Here is a 23406-nt window from a genome sequence, read left to right as displayed (position 1 = left end):
ATGAGCACTTCATTCTTCCCTGACACAATAACCCATTGGAACAGTCTCCGAGAAGATATTGTCTCATGCACTGACCGTAAAATGTTCCGAGAAATGTTGAACAACCACATTGCTTAATTACTGATCCTACTCACCCCTACGCCAACACAATTTTCCCCTTTTTTCACAATTGTTCCTGGCTTGTTTTTGTTTATTGTCGTTTCTTTACTGCTCTGTACATTTGTTTTAACATTGTCACAAGGATTAAAGCCCTCCCTTATGTTGAAATGAAATTTGGGCAGCTGGTGTGAAGATATCGTCAACGTGGCATGAAACCATATCATTTGTCACCGACTCCCAAATTCATCAAAATGAATTCTTTTCTCATTCAAACTTGCTTTTTTCGATTGCCCGATAATTCCGAAATTTGTACGGCCCCTTTCTGTGCAGAAAAATCGATCGGTGACTGTACTTATTTGCATAAAAGTTCTAATTTTAATGCAACAAAATTTCGATATAAGGAAGCAAATTGCTGATTTTACCTACTTCATTATATCAAGGTTTAACTGCATTTAGGTATATGTATGCTATGTGCTATGCTATGCTATATGGCATGCGGTATATGCAGGTTATATTACCACATCATTCTATCACTAAAGTTGCTCATACCAGGCCTTACATCCTTGGCAAAGTTATTTTTCAGAATTTTGAGAATGGCAGCCCACAAACAAATGTTGTGAGACAAAACACTGATAGCCCATGCCTTTCATCTGAAATCTTTTCAGACTTAAAGGTGTGAAACAGTAACAGAGCTCAAACTTGAAAATAATGTAATTTTATTGGTGCGGCTGTGCACTACTTCCGGGATTGGCCCAGGAAAGGTTTGAAACATACATGATATGAAAAAGTGGTGGTAAAGTCGCTAAGAAAGATGTTGGCTTTAATGAATAAATATAAATGAAATCATCCGATGGCAGGATTCAAGCAGAGGACCCCTAGCGCAACAGCTCGTTTTGACTTAGTCAGCTTACATTTACTTCAACTTATACTGCCACTACAGCTATGAGTCTTAAGGCCAGACCATACACATACGCCTGCCAGTGCAAATGCTCTAGCTCACGTGCCTCACGAAAAGCAAAGATGGTGAGGGACAGACCGTACGAATCGAAGCATGGTGTGAGCACAAATACCTTCTCCAGACAAATATCGGTGCTCTGGCTGCCTCACAAAAATACGGAACAATATCTACTCAGGCGAAAATAGTGAGCCAAGTGGACCCACGCTGGGGCGCTTCTTGTAGGTTCAAACAGCCATTTATATTGAGGCGCAGCAAACGCAAGGCGTGCGAGTGCAAGCTTTTGCACGCCAGCAAGCGTACGTGTAGTTTGGCCTTTACACTTCATGTAATATTCTAACATGTTGCTATCGCATTCATTGCTTCACCCCTATGATGAATTTATGATATTTTTCCATAATTCAAAGCATTATGACTATCGAACATTGTTAACAAATTTTTGCCCAGGGAAGTCAAAATGTATTGGAAAGGCTGTAGGCCAACATATATTTGGCGTTCACAAGGGTGGCAGTTTGGGCATATTGGTATTTGATAAAGATGACTAATGAAACACAAACTGGGCACATGCACAAAGAAAAGGCCAGTGCTTTGTGTGTATGTATGTGCATTTTTGTCTGTGCTCGGTTTGCACTTCTTTGGTCATATACCATAACACCTCGTTAATATGTACCCGCTTAATAATTAATTCCGGTTTAAATATAGTCGCGATGAATCCTCCGCCCTGTCACCATTGAACCTAATGTATTGGGTGACCTCTTAAGCTGTAATTGTTTAATGCATGCCAATGGGTTAGTGCTTAGTATTTACTTCATTTTTCATGCATGACGGAGTGGGTGATGGCCCTTCCATATCCGATGCGGCTAGTGCATTGACCATCATGAGGGCGTTCGCAGAGAAGTGGGGCCTGATCGAAAAACTGGCTTGCGGCCTTGACGAGTTTGAGGGTGCTGTCATTGCTGCAAGGCAGATTTTTGGCTGCCTGTTTCCAAATAAAGTTTGTCTGCATGTGTGTTTGAGTGAGAATTAACACATTTTTTTGGCTGTAAGTCTATAGCCCATCATCTGCCATTGTTAGTCAATTGGTACATTGCTCATGTGCATACCTGATCCACGTTCCCTGCCAACTACGTATTAATGAGGTTTTACTGTATATATATAGACTCATTGCAATAACTGAAATTTTCAACTGTCTTGTGTTGAATTATAGCAAGTTGACTGCATTTTTCGTGTCGGCAAGGCTACTCTTCGTTTCGTAAGCGAGCTTTTGTTTCTGTGCCTCCTGTCTCGAGCACTTGTGTATTCTGCAGGCCACCGTCGGGTCGGATCGGCAGGCTCCCAGCAGCCCAGCATGGCAGCTGCCTTGGATGCTGGCGATCATCACACACCACAGCTGCCTCCACAGTGGCCTGGAAGGACGGGTGGCCACTCAAGGCCTCATCCGAGCTTCCAGACACCCTTGCTGCTGCGGCCGGACCCTTCGCGGAAGACCTCGTGGCCTGCTACACCAGGTGCGAATGGATTGCACTGGCGCAGGGGGAGCATTCTGGCTCAGGGACCTCGCGAATGGCATCGAAGCGCGGAAAGCACAGCAAGGTCTAAAGCGTTGCGTTATGCTGGTTTCCAAAAGTCAACTTCGCGGCAATACGGAAGTGCTACGTGGTGAGGCATACCAAGACTGCAAGGGGGCCACTGTCACAAAATGCGTTCCTCAATTATACACGCCCACGCCCGCCGTCTCCTGACACAGTATGAGCACCCAGTTGCCTAATTAGTGTACTGGCAGGCCTTTAAAGCTATTGATCTCTTTAGGGCTTAAGGCATGCATTCGGTTTTTCTGACGTTTTTGTGGTCCCTAGGGAGTTCGAAAAACGTACTTTGACTTCAACAAAATTCTCTATATAACGAAGTATTTAACTTTTTATGACTTCTTGTCCATAGAACACCATGTATTTTTAACCTCAGTATGACAAATTGTGTCTGTACATGATTTCAATATAACAAAATTTTATTGCCGTCACAAAGGAATACCGAGGGAATAAATGGAAACGGCCGCGGGCGCAGATGGTCAGACAGTTGAATTACAAGCAGCTGCTTGCAAATGCACTTCTCAAATGGGGCGCCGCAAAACAGAGAGTAGCTGCCAAAGCATAGCATTAAGGCCCTCTTGCTGTCTTGTTCCATGTATAGTCCGAGTACAATAAGATCCTATTGCACTCTCCGCACCGTATGCTGTGGGTGTGACGGGAAGCATACAAGGGTAAGTCAAGTTGAAAACGATGGAGAGGGGCAGGTGAGAGGGTGTCTCCTACTCGTGGCTCGCGTGCCCCATCTTGGAAATAATCCGTGCCAGGTGCCAAGGCTGGGTGAGCCGAGATGGCCATGGCTTCCCATGCACTGGGCTTGTGGGAACATTGCGTTGGAGGTCGCCAAATCTCCAGTTTTGGAGATGCTTTGAAGCGAGAGGCAGACGAAGCATTCGCTCACCTATGCATGCGCTCTTCATGATAGCGCCGTCCCACTGCGGACAACCCCATCAGTTGGTAGAGTGAACACAAAATCTTCGCTTTGTACTGTTGATAAGAAGATATCATAGACACGACATGAAACCGTATCTTTGGTCGCCAACTCTCAAATTCAGCTAAATAATTTTTTCTTTCTGAAATGTGTTTTCTTTTTGTTACTCACCAATAATACGGAAAAGTTTACAGCCCCTCTTGTGTCAGAAAAATCCATTGATGACTATACTCATTTGCATCAAAGGTTGAACTTCAATATAATGAAGTGCCGATTTTACCAACTTCATTATATTGAAGTTTAGATGTATTTAAACAGCAGATAAACACGCTTTGCTTTATTGAGGTTAGAAATACATGATGTAAAGTTGACATAAGGTTATTTAAGGTTAAATGCTTTGTTACATCAAGGATCTCATTATATTGAAGTTTGTTATACAGTATTGAGGTTTAGCTGTTGTACTTGCGTACATTGTATTTTTCACGCATACTTTGGGAGATTGCTGAATTTGTGACAAACGTTCAAGGAGAATGGTCAAAAACTCGTCTTGAAGCATGAACAGTGCTAGATACACAAAAGTGCTAGCAGCTTGCTATAAGAATTCGAGGAATCGAGGGACTCGGTTCTTTGTAAGTGACGACTTGACGAAGCAAACAGACAAGCCAGGCAAGCATAGGAGAAATTAAATGTTGTGCTTAAATGAAATGATAAAGTATAGAAAAATGAAAGCGAATGAAAAAACTGCGTTCTAAGTGGGTAAATGCTCATGACAAGAAAAGTTTAATCTGTCTGGAATGTTGTAGATTTCCCTTCTATAAACATTGCAGCACCCATCTAATGTGAAGAGATGACGAAATTGCTCAGATTCTAACTCACCAAATAGGGCGCACAATATTTTTGTAATTTGCCTTGACAAGCAACATCACTTATGTAGCTGCATCAGTGACCCTGAAGGCTGTGTTCCACTGCCTGCTTTCATTCACAGCCCCGATTAGAGAGGGCGCCACATTCCTACAACAAACTTTTGAGATGTGAATAATGTAGCTTAGTGTATAAAGATATTGAAAGATTTAAATGCACCAGAAAGTTTAGAAGAATGAGCCTGATGGCATGGTCAAACGTCCCATTCCAAAGGGAACGCTTGTACCTTCTTCTTCTTCTTCTTCAGCATCATCATCATAGTGCTGATATAGTGTAAGGCGTTGTAATATCAAATTATGCATGGGGAAAACATAATAGGCCAAACTACAATTTCATTCACATTGAAATGCGATATAATTAATTTTATTTTATTTACAATGCGTGACAGAAGTGGAAGTTTTAAATGGGATGCATGACATCATTTTCACAGTGACAGCATCGGATCTCTTCCATGTATGTCATTTTTCTCACGAAATCTCTTGCCACACAGATGACCCCAGCAGCAGCAGCAGTTTGTATTCATAACATTCAAAGAAATCTGGCCATCATGTTTATTAGCATAATCACTGGGAGCATGTAAAGTGACGGGTAATTGAAGCTGGAATGGCAGGTGGTTTTTTGAGCAAAGTCTGCCTATTACTACTTGTGGACAAATGATATTTGTTCACAGGCTCATGAGGGCAGTCAAGTAACGAGGTGTCTTTTTTTCCCCACGTATGAAAAGGTGTTGCAAGACATTTGCACAGACCTGAGGAAATAATTAGCAATTTCTGTGGTGAAGTGTAAAGCTGTGCCTCATTATGGTTAATCCGTCGTAATCAACAAACCTAATAGCGTCGTCCACAAATCGCACCGGTGCTCCCTCATCCACGATTTCATCACACCAGTGCGTCTCGGTGCACAACGATGTGGTTCGTTGACAGCGCCCTCGATCATAGGCAACTTTTGCAGGGACTGAACTTTTCTTCCGAATACGTTTCATTTTGTCGAATTCTCTTGTTTTGCCAAGGAAGTGTGCCACTGGCAAGCTTTTGCCATTTACTGTAAGCGTTGTTTCACCCATTGCAGATTGTCCGCAGGAGGTGGACTTGGGCCTCAATGCTCACTTGCTCATCGAGCCAGCCTTGCAGGTCGGTAGGAATGTTGTTGCCCCTTAAAAGTGTTTGGCCGCTCCTGGTCTTTCGGAACTCCTTACACGGTCGTGTTTGCTGAGATAGGCACTAGTGCTCTCGCATGGCTTTGCAGCTCCGAAAGATCACACTGTCACCAAGACGCGGTTAACAGGGTTCAGCGTTACTTACAACTCAGAATTTATTTCCGGTAGCAGCTGTTACTCGCCTTTAATGCCTTTAACTTGCGTACATTGCCATAGATATTGTACAATCCTGTGCGCACTGCCCCCAATGACCACAACATCAACTCTGCCACGATGGCATCGGCTTCACAACAACACAACTAGGGTGATCGTGACAGCCCACTTCGTTGTGTAGCAGAATGGAGAGTCAGTCAGAGCAAGCCCTGTTTCAAGCTGTTTGTAAAACAAATTTACAGAGAGAAGCAAGTCCTTGGTGAAACAGAGCTAGTAGGACAGTGCCAAGCATTTGCTCCTGAACACTCATGCTCATCAGTGTTTGTTTAATAATTTTTGGCAGAGAACGACTTGTTATTTCCACTGCAAGTTGGTTTGCCTCAGCGACCTCCTGTCTAAAATTTAGTGGTGTGCGAATACGGAATAGTAGATTTCAAATCAAACATTGTAGGTGTGTGTGCGAATACCGAATAGTTTGCTTTGAATCGAATATTGAATCAAATCAAGAAAGAAAAGCCAAGTATTGCATCAAATATCAGAAAACTTAACACAAACTTTTATGCTTCCAAATACTGTGCAAAAAACAGTGCGGCACATGCTCAGGAGGCTAATCACATTACTCAACAAGAATCTTGCTAGCTATCAGTAACTTAGTTACCTATGAATCGAGATGCATAGTATGCTCTACTCTTATTAAAGGGAATGCCAAATTAGTATGCCTTCATTGATAACCAATCAGTTCGTATACGAAGGTCTAGAAAATATTTTTTACCAATAACATATATATATATATAGATATGTCAAATAGAATTAAGTGCTTTCTTTTCCTCTGTAGCAGAAAAAATAGCAAGGTTGTCCGAAATACCAGAAGGGTTTTCAATTTAATAGTGGGCCGTGCTGTGCTTAATGGCAATCTTCTATTGTTTAGAAAGTATTGCTTTCCCATTGTTTTCTTCTAGAGAACAGGAGGATGTTTCCATCTTTATGGGAGGTGTTTTTTTTTTTGTGTGTGTGTGTGTTATTGTCAGCACGTTAAGGCCAACCTGCACGACAGATAAAAGGGGACAGTACGCATGTTCTCATGTGCATGCAATGGCAAGTTCTCAAAAGGTACAGCCAGAAGTAAAAAAAAAGTTTTGGCAGACTCAGCTTTAGTTGACATTTACATCATGTGAAGCACTGCGTGAACCCTTGCAGCACGAGACGTCAATATAAGCTACTGGAGCCCGAGCGGCCCCAGATGCGCAATGTTTGTCGTTTTCCTATTGCATGGGAACGAAAGTTAAATTGAGATGGTGGGTGACGCCAGAGCGAAACATGGCTCTCACTTCACACTGCCCGCAACAGGGAATGCGAGCGTGCTTGGGTTATAGCGTGTTAAGAGCGTGCAGTACGCTTCCATTGCAATTAGGTAGGAAGTGATAGCTGTGAATGTGACATGCGATGACTCACGAGTAGATTTGCTGTTACCAGAAGGGGAAACAGTGTCTGCTGACATTTTAACGTGACACAGGCGAGTGCCTGCTGCTCTCTACTGCTCATGCCTCGCACCTTTTCTTGTTTTTATGGAATTTAGCGGCTGGAAAACATGTCGTATGATCGCAGTTTAACAATGTGCTCAACGTTGGTGTAGAAAAATAGTGCTTTCCGGGAATGTGCTAACCGGTAAAAAAAGAACTGCAGCTATATTGGGTCATTTTTTTGTGTTCTCGATCATGAGCATTGGCGGCAGGAAATTGTACGAAACGGGATCACATTGGCGAGGTTCTATTGTATTTACAGTCTACTATGTGTTCTCTATACAGGGCTCTGTTGTCCTTTTTTGGTTGAGCAGGTCAGTTTCAGTTTATTTCAGTTTCAGTTTATTTCTTTAATAAGTAGATATGCATGCTTACACAAGTATACAGAAGGAGGTCCCAGAGCACGTGGCTGAAAGGGGACCTCCTGTTAGAAAATATGTACATTTGTTCAAATATACAGCATAAAACATAAATACAGTAGTCACTAAGTGGAACATTATGTAAAGTAAATGTAGTACAAACTGCGAAATGATACAAAGTCAATAACTAGTCGTAGAATTAAAACAGTAGTTTAAAGCATTCGCAACAGAACCAAAAATATTGGTAAAGGCTACAAATAAAAAAAGAACACTAAAGAAAAAGGAAAGACGGAAAGGAAATGAGCAGAAGTGAAGTGAATAGCTTAGATATGTGGATTATTTTGGCTATCTAGTAGAAAAGTGAATAATTTTTTCTTGAAGAAACCTAGAAACCTAGGTCATCAATAATGTTCGCATTTGTGCTCGTTGAAGTGGGCAGCAGTTCAGGCTCAACAGTTGCGGAGCTGGGCTCATTCGGAGTTGGACTGGGGGGGGCACCGTTGGTGCCATATGACACGGACTGTTGATAACTTCACAAGAAAGACTTCTTGCAGACGGCAGAGTGCGGTCTGGAATGCATACTAAACAAACAAATACAGAATGTCGGAACACTGTCCGGAAGGCAAATTCAACAAACGAGAGCGGGCCGTGCACGGCGGTGCTGGAATAGATGTGATGATTGCAATGTTAATGCGACCTCACAATTCAGGCAAAGCCTTCAATATTGGCATTTGTAGTTAAATATCTGAGGCACAGTGCTGCAACCAAGCAAAGCCTCAGGGATTACCATCTAGTGTGTAATCTCCGAGGCCATACTTGATGTTTCGTCGAGGTTGCCAGAGGCGATAATGGCGGCAGAGTCGGCGTCCGCTGTAGCCATAGATGGAGTCCGAATAATCAAAGGTAGAGCTGGCGGCTGTCCGAAATATCAGTCGACTTTACATATTAAGTCTAGCGGGCCATTGGCGGTGCCGCGAAGGTGTCTGAATTACTGAGCATGTCCGGATTATCTATGTCTGATTTATTGGTTGGCGAATGTACTGGTTAAGTAAAGAGAAAAGGTAAAAGTGAACATAGGTTGTCAGAAATACGTGAGGAAAAGAAGGCCACATCTAAAATATTTTGGAACCACATAATCTTATTAGGCAGAGAGTCTGGAACACTGCAAGATATCCTAGATGAAGATGGAAACAAACTGGAATGGGATGCAGCATTAAATTACATCCGAAAAATAACAGCCGAATCTTTCCAAGGCAATGACGAGGTTGGACTTGAGGAAATGAAGAGCATGAAAGAGAACCCGATGGAAAAGGAGCTGGTGCTGACAAATTTCAACTGGAAAAAAGCCGAAGAGAAAATTCCTAAGCGTATAGCCACAGGGCTAGACGAAGTTCCTTTTAGGCTGATTAATGAACTAGGACCACAAAGTTGGGAAGCTCTGTTGAAAGCAGTAGAAAAATGCCTACAGGATAGGTGAATACCGGACAGTTGGCAGCAAAGTAGAACGAATTTAATTTATAAAGGGAATGGGGAAAAAGATAGAATTCATTCACATAGACCGTTCACCATTACATCTGTAATATACAGGTTACTAGCAGGTGATTAAATTAAAACTGCAAGCATGGACAGAGAATAATGGCATATTGGGCGAACTTCAGAATCACTTCAGAATTGCTAGGCGTGTGCATGATAACTTATTTGTTCTTATTCAGTGTATTGAATTACCAAAAGTAGAAAGCAGACCGTTATATGTGGCCTTTTTAGACATTACAGGAGCGTATGACAACATAGACAGCAATCTTTTGTGGAATATTCTGAAAGGGAAAGGCTTAAGTGACAATTGTCTACAGCTTTTGAGAGAGATTTACCTAGAAAATACCGTTTGCATCGAATGGGAAGTGATGAGAAGTGAGGAGAAAGTTCATATCAACAAGGGACTAAGACATGGGTGCCCTTTATCCCCACTGCTGTTTATGATGTACATGGTGAGGATGGAGAGGGCGCTAGAAGGAAGTAATATCGGGTTTAATCTCTCATACAAACAGGCAGGTACAGTAGTAGAGCAGCAGCTCCCAGGTTTATTTTATGCGGACGACATTGTGTTGCTAGCTAACAAGCAAAGTGATTTGCAACGTCTGGCTAATATGTGTGGATAGGAAGGCGATAACTTAGGTTTGAATTTTAGCGTTAAAAAATCAGGTATTATGGTATTCAATGAAAACAGTGAACAGACCGTGACAAGACAGGGCCAGGGAATACCTCACGTAAAAGAATATAGATACCTTGATATATGGATAAACAACGGCAATAGATATATGGAAACACAGCAAGAACAATAACAGTAAAGGGGAAGAGAAATGCGGCCATAATGAAACACAGAGTGCTATAGGGATACAATAAGTACAAGGTGCTCCGAGGTATGTGGAAAGGTGTAATGGTTCCAGGACTTACTTTTGGAAATGTGGTTGTTTGCTTTAAATCAGGGGTACAACCAGGACTCGACGGGAACCAAAGGTCAGTGGGTCGCCTCGCATTGGGCACTCACGGGAAAACTAGAAATGAAGCTGTGCAGGGTGATATGGGCTGGACAAGTTTTGAAATGAGGGAAGCTCGCAGTAAAATTGAGTATGAAGAACAACTGAAGAATATGGAAGTAACTGGACTGGGGAAGTAAATGGTCTGGAAGAGTATTCAGGTATTTGGACAGAAAAAACATTGATTCACAGTTGAGAGAAAAGAACTAGGATGAGTACCAGCAAGTATGCATCCTGTACGGTGAGCAACATGGCAACAAAGAATGTCAAACGCAGTCAGAGAGGCTGACTGCGGCAATGGAAAAAAAAAGCCTGCTTTGAGCAACTACTTAAGAGGAAAACACAAAAATCAGGAAAGAAACATTTTATGATAACTCACAGGGAAGCTTTACTTTTTGAAGTGGGATCAAGATGCCTTAGAACGCGTACTTATATAGCAAGATACGAAAAGGAAGAAGCATGTCTTAAAATGAATGTGAAGATATCTACCTAGCAGTTGGTTTAGTCCCATTTATGCCTCCTTGAAGCCCTTGTGTTCAGCGAGAGCAGGGGGAAAGTAAACATGTCCACAATATAGATTAGTAAGAGGCGTTTGGAAGATTGGTGGAAGAAAAGTAGGCAAACGACAAACAACTGAGTTGTACGAAAACAAAGTTCCCAATAGGGGTTCAGAAAATTTGGTTATGGGAATACTTTGAGTTTTTTTTTTTTTTCTTTTTTAACATGGGTAGGACATTAGGCACTATAATAACAAGAGCTTGGTGGCACTACCCACCACCCCATTCCAAAGGGGACACTCACAGTATCATATATCCATGTTTCCACACCAAACATAGTATGACACTAGTTGTGAAAAGAACAGTGGAACAAAAGGGGGAGCTGTCTTAGCAGACGACTTGGTGGTGGGAGCCACCTTGGGGGACATGCCTTGGTAGTGTGATGCTATCATTGATCGTAACAGTAGCATGCCATTAATCATAACAATAACAAAAATGAAAAAAAATTATTTCTTCATTTCACTACTTGTCTTACCCACATCTGATTTATTACTAAGCTCCCATGACTTCGTCACTGTCATTGTTCTTGCTTGCAGCCCCTGAGCCCAGTTCCGAGCTGCCAGGAGTCGGTGCGCATCTTTGACGACCACCGGTGCTTGGCCCAATGGTACTTCAAGCTGCAGTCGGAGATCTGCCTGCTCAACCAGCGAAGGTCAGTCGTTCTTCAAAAGCTTGTCTTTATGCTGTGGTCAGTGAAATGTGCAGGAGAGGGGCTCCTTAAAAAAATTGTGTGATGCGCCTGTCCTCCATTCATGCATGCTTCAAGAAATGCTACTCTCGTAGATTGAACCGGCACTGGGAGCATTGCAGTTGTAGTTAATCAACTGTGAGCATGTAACAGTCACACATGACACACGAACAGCCAGGATTGGCACTTGTGTGTGCGATGAGGATGGCTAACTGAAGAAAATGAAAAAAAAAAAGCACTTGAAGGGGAGATTTCCCTCACCTCTAGTCAAAAGAACCGCATTGCCAACCACCCAGTGCAGGTGTTTGCAGCTGCTGTTCTACAGAAACCCAAAACACACTGTCAATAACTTTGCTAAAAATGGTACAGTCAAACCTCGATATATCGAGCACGGGCATATTGAATTATTGCTTATATCGAACACTTTCTATTAATCTTGAAAATTGCATGCATTTTTAATTGTTTATTTCATTTTAATTGTTTATTTCGGTCAGACGTAAAATGGATATATCGAACTCCGCCACCCCACACCAGGTGCGCTCTGTTGACAGGCAGTCAGCACTCCCTTAACACTCTTGAAGATCACGGCGGCACGATGGGCGTTCCCGACTGCTGCGCATGATAACTGCACACATTGATTATGCCAAGGGCACCATTTGAACGTAGCGGCGTAACCACGCGGCAGCTTGGCTAGTTCGACTCGACAACGTCAACAACGCATTGCATTTGTCGCACTGACTCCTCCTCGATGCCATAATCTGCGCCTGCCGTGCCTCACGAGGATTCGCGATGCCTCAATTGACAGACGTGGAAATCACAGCAGAAGTAGCGGCCAAACGAAGACACTGCCGAGGTTGATCCTGCAAGCGTTGATGTTGCCCCGCTCCCGACTTCAACTGCGGCGCAATAGAAGGCACTGGCCTATCGTCTGTGGATCGTTTAGACTATGTTGAGGACTCTGTATTTAAGCACACGGCTGCCAATAAGAAGCACTGCTGCAGTACTTTCAGCCAAACAAATAAATACTTTGCGTGAAGCTTTAAGTGAGCATTTACTGTGCCACGATTATGGCGGATTGGGGATCGTTGTTCGGAGCTTGTGTTCGGATGCGCCGCGTGTGATTGGGCCCAGGCCGGGCCGACTTCGCACGGCTGACGAAGTTGGCGCGGCCTAAGTGGATTGCGTGCGTCGCAATCGACCGCGCGCTCCCGGCTGACGAAGTCGGCGTGGCTTAGTCCAATTGCACCTGGCACAACCGAACGCACGTGCCGAACAACAATCCCCGATCGTGCCCTTGGTTCATTGATTGATGCGCAGAAGTTTTTGGCACATTTTTTAATGTGATTTTGTATATTTCATTCTGGCTATATTGAACTTTTTCGCGATCTCCGCACCGTTCGATATATCGAGGTTTGACTGTATTGAAGAAGAAGAGACACACTGTTTTTTTTTACTAGCTTCACATGAAGCATGGCTATCAAGCACCACCTCGCGAATAAGAAGTTCACCTTAACCCATTCACTGCTGCCTTCCTCGCGCAAGCGGACCTTTTGTGTCATGCATTATTTTACCAAAAGCAGCAGTGAAACCTCTTTAATTTGGATTTCACGGGACCGAGAAAAATGGCTGAATTAACCGAATGTCAAATTATAGAGAGTATCAAGAAAACAATAAACAAATGCTTACTACGTCAACATGCTCTTATTTACTGAATGAATAAGCAAATCTTTTTTCTATGTTGCACAAAAGCAGTGCAGAAGCTGTAATTCTCGTTATCTCGTGACCGATTAGCATTCGCAGTGGCAAAGACCTCGCAATTTCCTTCACGGCGCGGCTGCAGAATGCGTCTTCATCTGAGACATGCTTTTCACTACTGCGCACACATCCCGATTATTTTTTCGCGAGTGTCGCCAGGTCGTAGCGCATCACATTGTAGACGGTGCTCTTCATCCTCAACAGCTTTGCACGAGTGAAAACAAAACTACTGTTTTCTGCGGCCGCTGTCATTGGGATCATGGATAGCAACCTTGCAGTTCTGAAGGTGCGCGGCTGACACGCGCATTGACTAGAAACAAAACTACCGTTTGCTGCAACTGCGGACGAAACCGTGGCCACTGTTGACGCGATGGTGTATGGTGACTATGCAGTCGTGAAAGCATGTGGCCGACACAGTGCTATTCGTGGCCGTAAACGCAAGAATAAAGGCTTTAAAGGCACAAATAGGCACGAACCATTCTGGTGTTGCTGTCATACATGTACACGTTCACATACGAGTTCCACTGATGCGAACACTTCCACTTCGTTTCGGTGGACGCTAACGCCGTTTTTGCTCTTTTGCGTAACACATTTGCACTGCTCGTTGAGCTCCGAGAGTTGTCTAAATTAAATGATGTCCGGCCAACTACGTCCGAATTAACAAAACTTGCATTGCATTAAATAATGAAGACACCTGCCGGGACCAAAGAAAGTGTCTAAATTATCCGATTTTCTGAATCGACGAGGGTTGAATTCACGAGGTTTTACTGTGTTTTATACGCTCGTTTTTCTCTGCACCCACGAGCGCCTAGCCCATATATTTGGTGGGGAAATTATGAAACGTACATTTATTTACATTTGAGAATCATTCAGATATTACTCTATGCAGTTTTTGAAGTTGCAGGCATATTATTATTTGGAAACGTTCTAAGCACTCCGGCATGGGTCATCATCCTCTGGTGAATCCGAGTCACACCTATCGTTAAAGTCATTTTCTCTTGGGAAAGAAGGCTCAGAGGAAGTGCTGTCCTCACAAGGGTTCTCATCCCTGTCACTGTCGAAGAGAATATCCAATATCTCTTGCTAGGAGAGAGCACACTGGCCACCGGATGGCGTCTGCCACTTTAGACGATCAAAAACATCCAAAAACATGTGTCCGAGAAACACAAGTAACAATTGTCATGTAGTGGTAACATATCCAATCGCGCTCAGATAAACTGACAAGTTCTGCCATCTATCAATAGCTTTGAGAAGTTCAAAATACAGCTGCCCGGCAATTTGCTGGCATTGGCAGTGAATGGCTCAACAAGGGTGACCAGTTTCAAGAATGCACCAGCGCCTGTGCTTGGTTAGGAGAGCACTGTAAAATGTCAGACAAAAAAGCTGCACCATCACTGTATCATCTCACTGTATCATCTCCACCACCACAGCGCTTGTGGTGTCGTCTTGTCTCGTGTCTCGTCTACATTTCGCGCTGTTAACAACAGGATCGAAAACCAACAAGCCCAAGCTGCTATTCTAGCGAAATACATCTCCCCTGTAGCAGCCCCATTTCACAACACTATATTCAGTGACAGGTTAGAAATGCAGTGCCAAGCGCAGGTACGCATGTGCCGCTGTGTCATCGTATTATGCACTCAAAATGGTGTAGCATGGCATTGTTGGTGAACTCACCTGCTCAGGTTGGTGCACAGTGGCATGGAATCACAGGAATCGCACAGAATAACCGCAAGGGTCATCACAGCTTTGCACATTAAGGGTGCCATAAGGTGCTGTGGCCATACCCGTACCTTTGAGTTTCTTGTTGGCCTGTGATGAGTGATTTTCCAGTACTTTCCGCAGCTACTGTGGCTAAGCATTTGGACTCCATTTGCCATCAGCTTTGACACCTCAACTGTTCTCACTAAGTCTGCCCTTCTTTCATTTCTTATTTATTTTATTTTGTTTACTCATACCTCAAGGTATCCAAAGGTACAATCTGTTAAGGTGATGTGCGTGGCAAGGTCGTGGCACTCCTTTGCCATATGTATGAGAAAAGACTTCTGGAAGGTCCTTGTACAGGTTTTGAAATGGCTGTACCTCTGGGATTTATGCATTTATGTAGGCAGTATAACTTCATTTTGATTGCTAATCTTCTTGACTGCGATGCTGCATGTTGAACAGTGGGCCTTAACTGTGTCTGTGCTGTGTTTTTCCGTATAATGGGCAGCAAGGAGCTGGACAAGGAGTTGGAAGTTCCTGTGTCTGAACCCCGGCGCACATACTACGATGAGGCCGAACAGCTGGAGAAAGAGCAGGTGTGTGTCTGTGCCCTTCCCACGTTCTTCAGTGGCCCCATTATAAAACACAGCTGTGTAATTTTGGTACGGTAAGACCTCGTTATAATGAAGCTGAAAGGGAAGCGAAACTTTGTTAGGCAAGCCGAAGCCAATGCAAAAGGCCACAGCCCAGTGCTGAAGGATTGTGATAGCTAGTTTTCTGCCCTGTCCTCTGTGAGATGGTGATTGCTTTCTTTAATGCAGCCATAATACATTTTAGCCATCGTCACAGTGGTGCTGCGCAGGCACTTGACAAGCCTTATCGGCATTTTGTGAGCATGCCAGTGAAGCACTGCGAGCTTCTGATTTCCTGCTGCATTTGTCCCTGTACGTGAGCTCTAAATAACAACAAAAAAAGGATACACTGGCATGCAGAAACGAGCGTTGTACGAAATAAGAGGTTTGCTGCGGTCATACTAAGGAAAAGTTCATAGTTCAAACAATCATTGTGAACATAAGAGCTGAGGGCGGATATCTTGTAACATTTCTCATTCTTAATCATTTGTGACGCAAAGTGTCTGATCTTGGTGATAACGGCAATGACAAAGGGTGCGAAAAAAAATGGAAAACGTTATACAGTGCATCGTCATACAGTACAGTTGCGTGACATGAAAAAAAAAAAAACCTTGACTGTGTATACGCAGTAGCTTTACTGAAATGTCGAGAGAAGCTGTTCAGACAGCTGGCATTCTCCATCTTACTGGGTAATTGAGGTGTTGCAAACGTAAACATGCTCATTCTTTCAGATGCATAAAATGTTTTCATCAAGTCTTGTTCAAGTGCTTTCCAACTCTCCGAAAATGCTTGTACTGTGAAAACCTCATAACATGCACCCATGATGCCTCGATTTATACAGTTGAGCAGAAAGTGTGTAGGTGGTTGGTGAAAGGAAAGCGTAAGACTGGCATGGCGGAACCTCAGTGAAATGTTTAAAATTCTGTATTGTTGAAGATAAGTCTGTGGAATATAGGTGCATGACATTGAGTATATTAAAAAATTCTGGTAATATGAAAGATAAGCGAGCTTGGTAAACTTTGTGGGTGCATTTCAGGTCAGCGATAGGCCCCCTAGGTGCAACCCATAGTACAACTTGATCTGTGTCTCATGAACAACGCGTGCAACTGTCACCATTGGTAAAGCCAAGTAGGTGGCAGCACACTGTGAGGAGAAAAGTTGATTTGAAATTGTGGTATTTTTATTATGCGGGAACCCTGTTTACTTTATTCTAATGCACACTTCTTTACCAGAAAAATGTACTACAGTCGAACCCAGTTACAATGATTCCATATATAACAATCTATGGGTTATAACGACCGTACTTCAGTGCATTTGCGAGTTTCCTACCCTACCTATTAAAAGTGCATGCATGTACTATAACGAATATTTCTTAAAGTGCCATACTAATACAACGAACACTTCAGACACGGTTGCAATAAAGATAGTGTCCACACGAAGTGAAAAAAACATACATAAGGACAGGCCTCCTAAAGCACAAGAGGGGGTGTGCAGCAGCGTGTGGCCCACTCCAGTCTAACCGCGACCACCTCCTAGATGAGCCAGTAGGGTCAGGCCACTTGAAGTTCCATGTTGTTTAAGGGGGGTCCTGGGCCTCGAGCAATACCAATAGTGATATTGCTGCTAGAGGAAGGAAATTTGTAAGTAATACGTAATTTAATGTGCTTGATGCAAATATGTAATTATTCTTTCTCTATACGATGAGAAAAATATTTTATGCAATTTTTCCTGTTTCCATATTTTGGGATGACTGACCAAAAATGTTTTGCAGTAAGAAATGTAAAAGTTATGTGAAAATATTCCTGAATGCTCAAGGAGTGCAATAAGCATTGTCTCATGTTTTAACCTCTGTTCTATCCAAAGTTACAAAAGTTCTAATTTGTAACTTGACATGCAATATATATATTTTTTTACCTTCCTCAAAATTTCGATATGTTTCAACCTACAGAAAACCCGCCGTGGTTGCTCAGTGGCTATGGTGTTGGGCTGCTGAGCACAAGGTCGCGGGATCGAATCCCGGCCTCGGCCGCCGCATTTCGATGGGGGCGAAATGCGAAAACACCCGTGTACTTAGATTTAGGTGCACGTTAAAGAACCCCAGGTGGTCAAAATTTCCGGATTCCTCCACTACGGCGTGCCTCATAATCAGAAAGTGGTTTTGGCACGTAAAACCCCATAATTAAAAAAAAAACCTACAAAAATGTAGTATTTAGACTCATTGCATTCCCTGGGAGCCTAGCTATCAGATAAAGCAAAAATTATTCAAATTGTATGATTAGCCAAGTAACTATGCCTCCCAAAAAATTGCTGATTACCAAAAAAAGTGTTATGAAAAGTGGAAAAAACTAGCCACCATGTGAAAAAAAGCATATTATTCTCCTGGATGCATGAAGTTGTCATAGCCAATGGCTCAAAAGGCTCGAGGGGAATAATCTGGACGGGGATTTCCTCGCTGCCTCCGCTTTGCAGCTGCTTGAAAAGCTGTCGAGGACATTCACTTTCTCTCCACACTAACAACGCAACGACAGTCCTTTTCAGGGGGCACACTGCTGTTGATATAATATTCACTTTTTCATTAACATTAGAGAAACTTTCCAACCTTATTAAGGTCTTTGTGTTGATTTCAAATATGTAATTATTTTTCCAATAGGCCATTTACTTCTGAAGATAAATGAAATTAATTGTTCATTGTTTGCAGACACAAGAGAAAAATACCCGCGCTACAAAAATTCATATTGCCACATGCCTACTACTAGAAAACATGAGGAACACAATGGTAGGAATACATTTTTGATATAATTAATATTAGTAACTCTATAGCAATTCAATATTTACTGTTCCAAATGCGAGTTTCCTACTGTCTGATCTAAAGCAGAATGGAAAAATTTTAAAGCATAGATTCCAAAATCTGTTCATACCATTGTGTACTTTGCACACCCAGCTACAAGCCATAACAATAATTATGGCTTTACCTGCCTCAAAGGCAGAGATATCGCTACCGCAAATCAGCAAGAAGTCAAAATTCAGTGTTTTGAGAAAACGAGAAAAGAATAAATACATTTACTTTTAATCAAAAGTGCAGAAATCATTTTGCAATATCTTGCAGTGAAAGTGGCTAAAAGCCACCAGGAATGTAGTCGTTCTGACCATGGCCACCCAAATGTGGCAATAACATCGTTTAGCACTGTTCGCTGATTCCCGGTAGCTTGCATCGCGCGCGCAGCAAGGTTGTCGTTCACACGGGTCAAGCTCCACACCGACATGATATCGCCAGAGCACGCACGCGTGGTAACGGATCTTTATGGCAAGGCCACATTCCCATTCGCTTTTGCCTGCTGCGACGCTACCGCCGCACACCTTGCACTTGACAAACGACATCAGTGCGTTCACAAAGTCCTACCGACGATAGCGAAGCCTGCCTCGGCGTCGACAGGTCCGGCTGCAATGCCGTCGGCACGAGTGAGCGAATCCAACTTCCACTTTGTTGCTGGCATTGATGCAAGAATGTGAAGTTTTTTTGAGCATTCATCTTCCTCTGCAGCAAATCCCGCATGCTGCAACATTGCAGTTTCACGCCGAATGTGGCCACTGTCCGAAACACTCACTCATTGGTGAGCTGGCTAGGCCTACTTTGGCACCGTCCGCGACTTCGGCATCACTTGCGGCTGGCGGCGGACGATGCGGAAGATTATCGATGTTTTCCGAAGGAATGGAACACTTTTGATCGCTTCTTTTTACCAAAGTTGTGCCTCGTGCCAAACTTCCCCGGTGGATCGGTCATCATTGCGCATTTGTCACAAACCTATGAGACGTGCCGTTGCATCGCCTGCGGAATGGAGCAGACGACAGGAACCTTGCGTAGCCAACCACAGCATGCGTTTCTGGTCACACGCGCTAGTCGACGAATAAGATGGCGCATTTGGACTTTTCTTTCTTCCTGGATTTTAAGGTCACCGGCGAGCTGGTGGAGTGACATTTGGCAGAAAATTGAAGAAGAAAGGCCCCTCTTTCCAACAAGACCCAGGTGGCTGCGATCGCGTGCGTAGGAAGAGAGCTATGCACTGCGATAAAAATGGTTGCTTTTGCATGGAATTCAGCTCACAGTGATGTTATAAATTGATTTTGCAGGCAAAATACTCTTCCACGAGATGTGAAACTTGGTGAATTAAAGGAATAGTAGCTGTAGGTATTGAAAATGTTATTTGCAAAAAATAGATTTTTTTCAAGATCTTTTTTTGCCTCAGGACCCATGTTGAAACCAGACAAAGGAAGCAAAAGAATTGGAAGACGCTTAAGCTTCGCCTTCGTAAGTGGAACGCGATAGCGTTATCGCACACCGTTCGCACCGCCCACTCATTCGCTCGGCATGCTCTTGAGTCATACAAAGACGAAACGTGTGCCTGAGCAAGCGGAACGAACTAAAGAACTCGGTGTCTCGAAAGGAGAAACAATCTACGCGAGCCAAGCGTCGTGATCGGCACAGGCAGCCGGGCCACGACACGCCATGAAGGCAGATGCAATCATGGGGCTGACGCCTTGATGGGATTGTCCTCTATCTCACTTGGGAGCGCCACACAGATGCATGACACCTCGCCAGCAGCACGGCACACATCGCAGGGGACGCTTTCCCACCAGTGGCGCTACGGCGCAGCGATCATGTCAAAGGCATCCCGCATCGGACGCTGCACCTAGGAATCACACTGTGAGCGGAAAGAGGAGCCGCGTTGCCTAAACACGAGAGTTCGAGTGACGCACGCTGGAAGTGGAGAGAACGAGAAAACATTAAACACAAGGGTATTGGGGCATTCTCGCACCGGGCCCCACGCGGCCCCAATGCGCTCAAACGAGACGAAAGGGAGAAGCGGGCGAGTGGCGCGCCACCTGTCGGGGCAGCACCGTACATTGTGAGGAGGGGTCTTCTGTGTTTGCCGCAAGACGGCTCTGCGTGTGCGCCAAGCGCTGAAGAAATGTAGTGGAAACTTGCTTCACTACTAGTTTAACTGCGACTTCTGTCATTTACATACTCATAATTACCGATATACGCCACAGTACAACTTTCTACGGCATGTTTCTAAGGCAACACCGCATTCACTAGAGGCGCTTTTGTCCCATTTTGAACCATCGAACTCATGGCTGAGTGGTAGCGTCTCCGTCTCACACTCCGGAGACCCTGGTTCGATTCTCCAGCCCATCTTGCAAGTTGTTTTTATTTATGAATTGCCTTCCGGGATTTTTCGCTCACGGCCAACACCGCCTACACCGGCTTCTCTGTGACACGAGCTCCTTAACGCTGTCGCGTTAAAAGAATGAGGTAGGCAAGCGCTTGTCTGCATCCCCCATTTTGCGTGGTTTCACGCCGTTTCACAAAATAAATGGGCTATCGACTGCCGCTCATCGTCGATCTTCATGTGCCCCGAGTTGGCACGAACTAAAGTGCAAAGGATCGGCAGTTACTATATCGTTATCTCGAGATCGCAGTCCATCAACACTTCGTTTACGTCATTGCTGATAACAGATTGCGATGACCTCTGGAACTGCATACTTTTTCTGCAGAAGTGACACAGAAAGCAACTTTGCTGCTCCTGGCTCGTTCAGCCTCACGTGGCTGATGCACAGTCATGAAAGTCATAGCGACGAGACCTTCGCCAGACGGCGGCATGTGTGCCACGGTAGCTTCCGCTTCCAACCAACAAGAATGGTTCATTCTCATGCCCGGAAACACAAACTCTTGAAGAAAAGTGGCAGCTGTGCTTCACGCTTTCAAAATGACAGGTGACCAGAATCGGGTGGCACTTTGAATGAACTGCAGTGCCGGAATTCGATGCCAGGACAAAACCCACACAGTGCAGTACCTGCTCATTGTTACATCCGAGTAACGCTGTAAGTGGATTCAACTGAACTTTTTTCTGTCCAAATAATATGTTGTAATGTTTGTCCTTTCTGTCTTTTTTTGTTCAACCTGGTTGAACAGTGAGATTTTCTTGGCACTTGAATATTGTTGTGAGTTCGACTGTACTGCAGTCCAAATGATCAAGAATTTTCTTTCACTGCAACACTCTAGTACGTGTGCGTACTAACGTACCAATGTACGTGTGCAGTAGCTGCTGAACTTGTCTCGGAAGCTCTTAAATTCTCCAAAGGCTGAAAACTGGAACTACAGATCTGACGACCTCAAAATTGAGAAGATGCTACATTGTAAGCAATAAGGTACCCAGATTTGGTGAAAAGAAATATAAATTGTTTTATTGCTAGGGGTGTTGACTGTTCATTAAAAATATTTAATGTTAATTGTTCATCTTAATTTTTCTGGAGGGATGCTACAAACAGGCACTCTTCTCTACTTTGAAGTTGCATCTAGTGTGATCTGTGACACAAGGAAACAAAAATATTCGTTGTTTGTCAATGAAATATTTGTGCAACAGCAGTCTAAATATCAAGTGCAAATGCAGATTGTTTTTTAAGGGGTGGGCAGTAATGCTTTGAATAGGACCCGAATAATCGGGCAGATGGAAAGTCGGGCCCTGAAAGATTGGTCTCTGACTGTTTGTATTCTGTTGAAATTAGGTTTGCCCTAAATTGTAAGCAAATAAGAGAAATGGTAAGATTATCAGTGTTATTACGACAATCGTGAATGATCTCTAGAAATCAGGCATGTTGTTACAAGCCATACCCGTACATTGGAGAAGGTGCAAGCAAGGGGATGAAGACAAGGATCGAAGAAGTGCTCATGTGGTTGTTCCTTCGCCATCTCGGCTTCTTTCTGTATATACAGTCGAATCTCGATAATTCGAACTCGAAGGGGCCCGAAAATTCGTTCGAATTTAAAGAAGCTAATTGAATGGAGGACTTACCCGCAGTGGTGCATATGCACTGAGCTAACACATGAGTGGGAAGTTCCACATGATTTATTCACACGTATCTACAAGTTCCAGTCAGTTATTAGGCGGATCGGTGCTCGTACTATGATAGGAAACGGCGGGTGCACGCATGTGTAATTAAAGGAAACATCATGTCCCGTGACAATTGCCCCTCCGAAATTTTGGTATGCTTCACCACTGAAGAGTGCTGTGTTGGGCGAAGTTGATTTTTCGGGAACCGACATTATGCAGCGTGCCATGCTTTCCGCGCTCCGAAGCCATCGGCGAGGATTACAAAGGCGGAGTCGGCGCCATTGCTAACAACAGCGAATTGTTTCAACGAAAAACATGGCACCAAACAGCAAGAAGCTTGGTAGCGAACATCGAAGTAGCTAGGCCTAGTGCTGCCGCAGTGTGGCTACGGCTGCCAGTGGATCTGCATGTGAGAAGACCAGCTCGAGGCGGCGCGATAATCAAAATGGCGGTGTTGGTGGCTTTGATTAATGCAGTTTTGGACCTGGGGTCATGGAAAAAAGTCCGGAAAATGGGACAGCGAAGGCTTTTTGTGTCAGGAATTTCAGCCGTTCTTTGTACATTGACTCTGTGGGGTAGATAGCAGTGCCGCAACACTAACGGAAGTCACTAACCTGTCACTAACAGAACTAATCGGTGATGCGCGTCTGCACACGCCTGCGCATAAATTCTCGCCACATTTTTTTGTTTCTTCGTGAGCGACGTTGAGGAGTCTCCTAAGCTCTTCCTCTATGGTGGGGTCAGAGGAATGCTGGTCGGAGGTGCCGCCGTGTGATTTGGTGCGCTGGTGAGAGCATTGTCAGAGCACAGTATGTTCAAATTAACCGTCACAAATGCTTGCACATTCGAATTACCGGGCATTTTTGGCCATTGGAATACACAAACTTTGACGGGACCACGGCGTCAGCTTGAATAAACCAAACATTCAAATTAAGCGTGTTTTGAATTAACGAGATTCGACTGTATTACCTA

At 43.9% G+C, this 23406-nt stretch overlaps 1 protein-coding gene across 1 annotated transcript in view; it reads left to right on the top strand.

The window, feature by feature from the left end:
• LOC126523499 (mitogen-activated protein kinase kinase kinase 7-like) overlaps positions 1-23406 on the top strand; it is a 131343-nt gene that overhangs the window by 90755 nt on the left and 17182 nt on the right. The window contains exons 12-15 of the mRNA XM_050172105.3: positions 2362-2562; positions 5558-5619; positions 11305-11420; positions 15421-15508. Coding sequence (XP_050028062.2) covers positions 2362-2562; positions 5558-5619; positions 11305-11420; positions 15421-15508 — 467 coding nt within the window. The remainder of the gene's footprint in view (positions 1-2361; positions 2563-5557; positions 5620-11304; positions 11421-15420; positions 15509-23406) is intronic.

This window comes from Dermacentor andersoni, chromosome 6 (assembly GCF_023375885.2).
Source record: "Dermacentor andersoni chromosome 6, qqDerAnde1_hic_scaffold, whole genome shotgun sequence".
NCBI lineage: Eukaryota > Metazoa > Arthropoda > Arachnida > Ixodida > Ixodidae > Dermacentor > Dermacentor andersoni.
The sequence above is the reverse complement of the archived record's forward strand: the minus strand, read 5'-3'. Positions and strand labels throughout refer to the sequence as shown.